The 10136-nt window shown below is 32.5% G+C and overlaps 1 protein-coding gene across 2 annotated transcripts; it reads right to left on the bottom strand.

Annotated features, from left to right (window-relative positions):
* Positions 1 to 1406: 1406 nt before the first annotated feature.
* On the bottom strand, positions 1407 to 8666 carry LOC134698888 (uncharacterized). Of its 2 annotated transcripts, none has more exons than XM_063560566.1 (3): positions 8521 to 8666; positions 3318 to 3558; positions 1407 to 2334 (listed from the first exon to the last, which is right to left on the bottom strand). In XM_063560566.1, exons 2-3 carry the CDS (start codon positions 3489 to 3491, stop codon positions 2053 to 2055), a joined length of 456 nt encoding a protein of 151 aa, XP_063416636.1. In that variant the 5' UTR covers positions 3492 to 3558; positions 8521 to 8666; the 3' UTR covers positions 1407 to 2052. The 2 variants fall into 2 exon arrangements, with proteins under 2 accessions (XP_063416636.1, XP_063416635.1); XM_063560565.1 differs by having other exon boundaries at positions 8509 to 8660.
* Positions 8667 to 10136: the final 1470 nt, after the last annotated feature.

Below are 10136 nucleotides of genomic sequence, written 5' to 3' on the forward strand. Positions count from 1 at the left end.
ACCCCCTAAAACAGATTAGAAACATACTGAATATAGGCCGTGGTGGACCAGAAATGTTCATAAAAGGAGCTTTTTTCCATTAAGAGAAGTAGGGGGCGCTTCCCCTCATTCCACCTCTGAAAAAAACCCGACATGTATAGGTATAAACAAATGTTGTTATGTGCCAATGAGACAACTCTCCATTCATGTCAGAAATTGTAAAAGTAAACCATTATAATTCAAAATAAGGTCTTCAACACTATATTTAGTGTGAAACATATATAGTCGTGACATATTAATTTCAACAGGAACAATGACCATAACTGGACACTTCATTGATATGTTTACCCCAAGATACCTATCTATAGATGGACTGGTCAAGTGAAAAAATAAAGTAAATTCCTTTGTATCTAATAAATATAAAAACGAAGATGTGATATGATTACCAATGTGACTAATCTCCGTAAGAGACCAACATTACACAGAAATTAACAACTACAGGTAACTGTATCATATGGCCTTCAACAATGAGCAAAGCCCATACCGCATAGTCGGCTATAAAAGGCCCCGAAATGACAATGTAATACAATTCAAACGAGAAAACTGAGCTCCTTTGTACACAAAGGAACTCCATTTAGAAGTATTAACAGGAACCGCTCAATTTACACTTTTAGAAAAACTAATATTGTTTATGAAATGTAAAGGGCGATGCTACCTTGAAACAAAAGTTACATTCTCATAGAACTACAGCTACATTTTGACTTTTCAGATAAACAATAATATTTTGGTAAGAAATGTAATTTTTTTAATTTATATGTATAAAATCATGTATAAGAAATTACCTTTTGACAACAACATGATACCACGGCATATTTTTTTTTGTTTTATTGAATTTTTAAACTCATTGTAAAACACTTTTTTTAAATTATGATTTCGGTATGATGGATAGATATAGGAAGATGTGGTGTGAGTGCCAATGAGACAACTCTCCATCCAAATAACAATTTAAAAAGTAAACCATTATAGGTTAAAGTATGATTTGAAAACTTAAATTTTGACCCTGAAACAAAAACATTGGAGAATTGATTGATTTGGATTTAAGAAATGGACACTGTTTAATTAAGCAACAGCATATGTTTTGGCCAGTGGGACCAAGATGGACATGATGGCAAAAAAACTTGACAGAGAGATTTCAGAAAACAATAGAACAACACTGACAGAGAGATTTCAGAAAACAATAGAACACTGACAGAGAGATTTCAAAACAATAGAACGACAACCCATCACCAAGATCACCAACTCCACCACCTAGTCCTCCAACACCACCACCTAGGTCTTCATCCAACAGACTATCTGACAAAATGCCAACAAATCTGACAAAATGCCAACAATACATAAGGCGAAAGAAGAAACCAACAATCAGCATTAGAAGGTTAGTTTTTACTTTTACAAATGGTACATTGTACATTTACTGAGTAATTAAAGAATGGCTGAACTGTAAAAATGATGTGTACAGCAATACTGTCTACATAATAAATTCAGTACATTTTTCAGTAAAATATTTGGTGCCATATTTTACATCATTAACACAATATTAAACTAAATAAAGAAACAAACTACTTGAAATAATGTTACAGGTATTCATTGAATTATTTTCTTTATATAAATTGTATTTTTTTTTTAGAAATTGTATGAAATTTAAAATGGATGTAAATTGCATATGTCTAATACAATGGGATACCATTTAAGTTACTACTAGTCAATTTCATTTATGATACATTGTATTTATTACAGGTAAATATTATTTTAAGATGGATGAAAAAATCAAGAGAAACTTGGTACAATCAATACATAAGAATATGACTATATGCTATATCTATTCCTGAATTCTCGCTGTCACCAACAAGCCTGAATGAATTTAAAGCTGAGACTTTGACCTTAAATATGACGACTCACTGAGTCATCATATTGAAGGTCATCATGTTACTGATTTATTTTGGTCATTTTTCTCTATTTATACATGTTATAATTTGTTAATCTCTGAATTTAAATGACAAAATCTCAGGTTCATGATTAAAAACTGGAATGAAGTATAGAGTATTCTAATGTAAAGTCATAATCATATTTCGATGGGTCGTAGCATCTTTGATTTGGCATGCCCATGTGACCTACTCCCCACATAAGTTGTAGTTTAGGATTGACAGAGAATGGTACGTCCTGTAGAGCATTAGCTGAGTAATCATTGTTAGTGTTATCACCACTTTGTTGATAGACATCACTTGTACATTGTCTATTGTTCGGAGTTACTTCCCTTGATAAAGCTGCAGAGTAGTCTGGTAAAGCTTGGTTATCTACCTGTAAAATAATGATATCTGTGAAAATAATGATAATATGTGAAAATAATGATAATCTGTGTGAAAATAATGATAATATGTGAAAATAATGATAATATGTGAAAATAATGATAATCTGTGTGAAAATAATGATAATATGTGAAAATAATGATAATCTGTGAAAATAATGATTGAAAATAATGATAATCTGTGAAAATAATGACATTTTACATACACATGACATACATGCATGCATTTCATAGACAAAAATGTACCTATTATTTTAAGTTGGAAATGAAATTGAGAATCTAATTTTTATTAAACCTTAGTATTGAATATCTCAATGTATCTATAAGTACTCTAAAACAGGCACTTTGTGTATTTCATCTATGATATGTTAGTTTTTTGTTTTGTTCATGTTGATCTTGATAAGTTTTCGTGAGAAAAAATGTACATAATACACATGATACATGTAATATTTATTATATTAAGATATAAATTTCTAAATTTACATGTATACACTGATTTATATCAGTTGCAATTCTAATGAAACTAAAATCACCAACATAAAATACATGTAAATTCAAGGCATGTGATATTCTACAATGTATTTGTTATTACCAGTACATTGTATATATATATACAGTCTAGAAAATGACTTGAATCAGGGGCGGATTTAGAGGGGTTTTCAGGAGTCATGCCCCCCCCCCCCTTTAGAGAAAAAAAATTGGTAGATTATATTATATAGGGAATCACTGAAGCATGAATAAAGGGGCCCCCTATTAGGCAATGAATCAGTGGGCCCCTCTTGTGAAAATTTCTGGATCTGTCACTGTAACTGAGTGATTTCTAAAATTTTGTGCAGAAATGTTGCAAATAAGAGTATTCTTTCTTTGATATTGAGAATCACATATTTCAGAAGTACTAACAATTGACAAATAAATCCCAAGAATAAGCACTATAGTTGAATACATATGATCCTATACAAGTTTACATGTAGCTTACCTCCATGTAGTTGGGTGGTCTATCTATGTTTGAATTAAATTCACTAGCGACAATTGTAGTCTTTTCACTTTTAGTTTGTCCTACAACTAAAAATCCATCTTCTTCTTGGTCACTGTTTCGACTTAATGACCTTTGTTCCTCTCTTTGCATAAATGGTTTTATCCATGAAAGCATTTTTACATATTAAAGATTCTTCTATAGTTTAGGTATTTATATACATGTATATATATATGTGCTACTCCTGAAATTAGACAAACATAAAGATCAATCCAAATTGTTCTAGAAGAAACCATTTAAAAAGGAATAAAGTTAATATCATGCATGTCATGGTTTTTGACAGAATTATTACATAATTTTTCCCTTGTTTTTTTTTTTAGAATTTTAATAATGAATTTTCTTTACAAAATGCTTTATCATGTTTATGTTCCAGACAGTCTTGTACAAAGCTAGGTGTGCATGGTGTGTTGAGGTTCTTATTTGTACCTATCTTTAATAAAGCACTGACCATTCATTAGGCCTTGGTGACCAGGATTTTAATTTTTTTAAACCTTCAACAATTTTTTCTATAAACATGTAGATAAAACAAATCTGTTCAAAAACATTTGTAGGCAGTGACAGCCAGGAAGAATTTCGTTTAAAACTCAAAATGGTTTATATTTATAATATTTATCATGTTTATATGTTTGTTTGTAAATGAAAATAATCTGTTTTTTCTATCCCTTTTGTAACAATTATCATTCCTCCATTTTGTCCTTTTAAAGATTTTCATAGATTTTCATATTTTTTATCCAGACTTTATATATATAATTTATGCTACATGTATGTACAATGTATAATTTATAAAAAGTAAAATTACTAAAATACTGAACTCAGAGGAAAATTCAAAATGGAAAGTCCCTATAAACCAAATGGCAAAATCAAACATGTCAAATGATAAAACACATAAAACAAAAGGACAACTGTCATATTCCTGACTTGGTACAGACATTTTCATATGTAGAAAATGGTGGATTGAACCTGGTTTTACAGCTATAAACCCCTCATCCACTTGTCATGCTTGTATGACAGTCACATCAAATTCTATTGTATTTACAACAATGCATGAAAAAAACAGACATACATGTAATCATGGTAATAAGTAAATACATTTTTATACACATCTATTTTAATTCAATGATTTGGGTAAGTTACCTCAGAAACCTAGTTTTAAAAATTGTAAACATTTGTTAGTTTTCTTGTTTGAATTGTTTAACATTGTCATTTGCAGGGCTCGTTATAGCTGACTATGCAGTATGAGCTTTGGTCATTGTTGAAGGCCATACAGTGACTTATAGTTATAGTTTTTTTTTTATGTATCATTTGGTCTATTTTGGAGAGTTGTCTCATTTGCAATCATGCCAAATCTTCTTTTCTATAATTATACATTTATCTCCAGTGGCCAATCCAGAGGGGGTGTAGAAGGCGTACCCCTTCTTTGTTTGGATTTTTTTTTTTGTAAAATGATTTATCAGACTGGACTTCGTGAACTTTGCCATTTCCCGTGTATTTGATTTTTATGCAACAATTCTTTACTTATAAAGATATTTTTTGCTGGTACATTGTATTTACTGATTATGTGACGTCAGTGTTATTCGCTATTGGTGGAGTTGACCAGTGTATAAAAAAAACGTCACTCAGTCATTTTGAAATTCAAATAACAGTAACACATTGCTTAGGCTGAGGATGACAACCAAAATACCTTCAAACTGACACAGGGTTGAGCAAACCCAAACGCTCCAGGCTCTTTTGAAATAACATGATAGCTGAATAATTATAATCCCAGTCAGTATAAGCTCTAGATAGATTTAAAGTCTAAGGTACGAACCATTTGATTTGAGGGAGCAGTCTGGTATATGAGAGAAAAAAATATGAGTCCAACCCTAAGGCTCTGTATTGAAGGCTGTACATTGACCTATAATGGTTTACTTTTATAAATTGTTATTTGGATAGAGTTGTGTCATTGACACTCACACCACATCTTCCTATATCTACTTACTCTTTACAGCAACTATAAAATATACATGCCCCACACAGGGAACCATTTAAAAAATGCATTTTACACTTATTTTATGTTTTTAGCCCCAAAAAGGTCCCAAAATTTGTTCGCCTTGCTCTGCTTGCTGATCTTAAATAACTTCTCCCCCTTTCCATATTCCTGGATCCGCCCCTGAAAGCCTTTAGTTGGCACCAGAAGAAACAAAGCAGTGCATATATTTTGGACGGGAAAATATCCACTTTTTGATATGGGACCAGCTCTGACTTCCAACGGCCCCAGTTTGTCTGGCAAAACAGCCATTGGGGTCAGAGTAATCTCTACTACAAGTACTAACTTTTTGCCAAGTTTTGGTGATGTGTGTGTGAGTAGGTGCCAAGGTGACTATAATTCCTAGTATACTTCTGACAATAATGAATTTGTAAAATTTTTAATCAAGTTGATTTCCTTTCTGATTTCGTATTAAAAGGTATTTACACTTTTGGTATTTAGCTGTATTTTGCCTCCAAATGACCTTATATCACCTCCGAATAAACTTTTCACGGCAAACAACAATCACTTTTTAGTTGTGACGTCAAATGTTTTGAATTATGAAGTCAAACTTTATGGGAACTTGTGTGATGTTATGTAATGGCGGACAAATTTGCATACAAATGTAAATATGTCTATTCAATTTATTTATATAATTTAAATACGGATGTAACGTGTCTTCTGATTGGCTGATGTTATGAGCCTTTAGACATAATTTAGTCATGTGACTGTGACGTCAACGTTTTTACATGGTTTTCTAGGTTTAAAATGGAAATTCGCATTAAATTTTAAGGGAGAGGGGGACAGGACCTTTATAGGGACTCCGGGATCGGATGTTTTTAAGCTCTGGATTTTGGGATTGACCCTTTTACGGATTCAGAATTCTTTTTTTGAATTATGGATTGCGTGTTTTTAAGCCTGGGATTTCGGGATTTAGTATTTTTAAGCCAAGGATTTTGGGAACAGGACCACCTAACGTTACACACTCAAAGACGTAAGACAAAATAAAAACGTTGGAATGCATGTTGTTCAGATGGCTTTTTACAATAAGTTTTAAAGGATTGATTTTTTTCCTAAGAAAGGATTATTTTTTTTCTTTGATAAAAGATGTTAAGCTTTATTTTTATTAACAAATTAAAAATAAAAAAGTAATTTGAATTGAAACCATTTAATTATATACATCTTAATTATAAATTAAAGGCAATAGATTTCTTTTTTTTATGGATAAACTACAAATGTATGCACTGCATTCATTTTTGCACTCCAGAATGTCAAGGCGAAATGACTACAGCATATATATCTAGCACGGCAGTCTGCACAAATATATGCAAGGGAAGTAGAGGGAACCATAATTATTTTTTTCTATTAATTTGTATCATAGCGGATCAGACTATTATAGTCCGGAAAACACTTCAGTTCCGCGAGGAAATATCTCTCCCCACCTTTTCTATATGGATCGGTAGAGCTTCAACATAAAACATTAATTTTAAAGTTTTCTTATTAAGCAACAAAGTAAAGTATTGCAAATCGTCTGTGAAACCAGCAATCATGACAATAAGACGGAATGTTAGAAGCATATTTTATTAAATAACGTCAAAATTGTATGTGGGGACAATGTATCGGACATTTTAGTTTTATCTGATAATCTCGTATATTAGCATGATTAGATTTAATTTATGGTAATTTAATTATAATATCAAAATAGAGATAATTTTTTGTACTTTTATCCATTATAATGTTTTTTATGTAGCGAATGGCACTGTATTAAATAAACGTCATGAAAAAACAGAAAAAGTAACCCTACGTTTATTTGGTTTAAAGGGGACAAAATATCGGACAATTTTTAAAAAAATGATGGCAACCTTTCGTTTATGGGACACATGATTTGTATCATCTTGATCCCATTTTTTCATATTTCCTTCTTTTCGAGAGAGAAAAATCAACTTTATGTCATCGCCCACTTATAAATTGCTTGTTCTTAACAAACTTTTATATCCTTTGGTAAAAAAAATATATATTTTTTACGGTATTCAGAATTTCACAAAAAATGTGGGACAAGGAAATCATATTGCAAAATAAAGGTTTTATTTAGTTTTAATTAATGAAAATGGTCTGTTACATATACACCATGTACACAATTGCAACAATCTGAAAGAAGAGTTTAATACCTTGCCACGCAATTACACATTTTACAAATACCCCTTTCCCACGCGAGAAAACGACTGTAACGTGACGTTACTGTTGCCTGGTAAGTAAAAAACATCAAAAAATAAATGCGTGGCAAAGTGTTAAAAGCTTTAAAATGATAAACAACACTTTAAAATATCATTTTTTATGTTTAAAAATTAACATGATGAATGTGTCTTGTCCGTGATTTCACCAAAGTAACACCAGTAGCGTGCGACGTTTCTGAACATTTAACAGGTTGGGAACAAACCCTCTCTATGGTGATTATACCTGTATAGAGGGATAAACCTTCTATAGAGGGATAAAATTATCCCTCTATAGAGGGGTATTTTTGTTTAGACTGGATTTAAATCAAAATAGGGCAGAATGGCATTCTCTACTTATTATGGCAGTAACCTGCAACAGTTGATGCACCAATTGATGTACTTAGTTTAATATGCACATGCCCAGTTTGCTGCTTATCTGACAAAATATAAAATCTATTGTTCACCATGATTGAAAGCTGTGATGATCAGGTAAATTCTACTCACTTATGCCTCACTGAACAGAATTTCTATTGTTAGATTTAACATGAAATTTAAAGGTCAACTATTCCTTTTGATGTTGATCAGGTGTTCAGATAGGTATACAATAGATTTCAAGTTTTGTCACTTTAGCAGAAAACGGGTTATCCCTATTTTTAGTAAAGTGCATATGTTGATGCACCTACTGCTAGAGATTATAGCCAATATAATTAGAAAATGCCATTCTGCCCTAATTTGCTTTAAATCCAGTGCAAACACAAATACCCCTCTATAGAGGGATAATTTTATCCCTCTAAAGAAGGTTTATCCCTCTATACAGGTATAATCTCCATCCAGGGGGTTTGTTCCCAACCTGTTTAAGACTTATGTTCACACCTCCAGACTGGATATTCCCTTCTTGCACTACAGTCTTACGTACTTTTGTCTTTACCTGTGATCGTTTATATATATTAATTTCTTCTTCCACACGTCTGTAAACTAGGTAGTCTTACAAATAATCTGACGTAGCATATGTTGTTTTTGATGACAAACTTGATAAAAATAAATGTCGAGATCAAACAAGTGCTTGGATTGTAGAATGAAAACAACAAGTCCCGGACATGAAAAAGCTGATAACCAGCAATTAGGAACAACAGCGCACCATAACATTTCTTACAACGTACTTACACTGTCATGGTTATCTTCCCTTGTTTGGGGTGAGTCTGACTTTACAAATTATATTGGAAGTATGTCCAATTAGAATATATTTTTTTAACAATAATCAATGCTAACAATCTGAGAACAATACATATTGGTGCACAGTTTTACTTGTGATGTAATCAGATAATCAAATTTGCGCGAAATTATACCACGTTCCTATTACATTACCTGATTAGGTGGAATGGCATCATTTCCAATGTCATATGATAGCTGGTGTTACTGAAAGCGTTGATCTAACCTTTTTTAATGTTCAACAGTGTCTAACACCGTCTGACAAGGGTAAGAATCTTTGCTGATGATACAATCATATATCTCACAATATCATTAGACACAGACAGCCAGCACCTTCGGGAAGATCTAATTAAATAAGCTGGCAATTTGGGGAAATAAATGGTAAATGGTATTTCATCCAGATAAATGTAATGTTCTTACCATAACAAGAAAACGTAAGCCAATTGTAAAAGAATACGTTTCTTTCAGGATTTCTGTGAGGTTATTTTAAGTCATCAGAAATTGCGAGAATGCAGGATTTTGCACAATTTACCCCAGAGCTTCTGGGGTCCTTGGGCGGCCCCCAGACCCCCTGCCGTATGACTTCCTTCTACGGCATTACATACACATAAAAAATGCCTAGCTACGCCCCTGCCATTTTAAGTCGGAGCTGATGGTGCAACCAAGGTACTTTTCAGAATTTAGGGATTCCAGGACGGTGTGGCCATGCAGTACATATTCTTCTCAAGTAGGTCTTCACTCTTCTGATGGTACTAAAAGATCGTTCTGCCGTTGCCGTTGAGACTGGCATACAAGCAAATACATTAAGTATCTGAAACAGACAGACGGACAGACAGACCGTACGGATGCAGAGAACAGAAAGCACAATGCCCATGTATTATCGTAGGTAGGGCATAAGAAAGTCAAATCCATTGTTTTATCTTCAACAACATTAAATCAAATTTAAGATACATTTTAAAAATTTACTAGTTAGTAAAGGTTAAAAATGGTGGTAAAGGGTGGGTGTGGGATGGTGGATCAGTACTTCGCGGAAAAAAAGGATTTTTATTCAAATTAGGATTACGGAAAACAAAAACTTTAAAACTGAAAGCATGGAAAATACGCACTTTTATTTAAATTTGGGAACATGTAACTTGTTGAACGAAATAGGTACCCGTCTTGCACTAAAATTTAAAACAAAATTATTAACTTGTCTTCATTAGTTTTATTCTTGCCAGATTTACCATATTTATACGAGAATGGAACGCCCTACCACATACTGCCACCAATGCAGGTAGTCTTGAAAGCTTCAAAACCTACCTACATGAGATGAACTAGAACAACGTCAAGATGTTT

The sequence above is a fragment of the Mytilus trossulus genome, unplaced genomic scaffold, assembly GCF_036588685.1.
Source record: "Mytilus trossulus isolate FHL-02 unplaced genomic scaffold, PNRI_Mtr1.1.1.hap1 h1tg000024l__unscaffolded, whole genome shotgun sequence".
Lineage (NCBI taxonomy): Eukaryota > Metazoa > Mollusca > Bivalvia > Mytilida > Mytilidae > Mytilus > Mytilus trossulus.

Excerpts from the sequence above, each read along its gene's own strand:
- LOC134698888 (XM_063560566.1), bottom strand. The coding sequence starts at position 3,491 with ATGCTTTCATGGATAAAACCATTTATGCAAAGAGAGGAACAAAGGTCA. Across the intron at positions 2,335-3,317 it reads GACCACCCAACTACATGGAG|GTAGATAACCAAGCTTTACC; the intron begins GTAAGCTACATG and ends ATTATTTTACAG.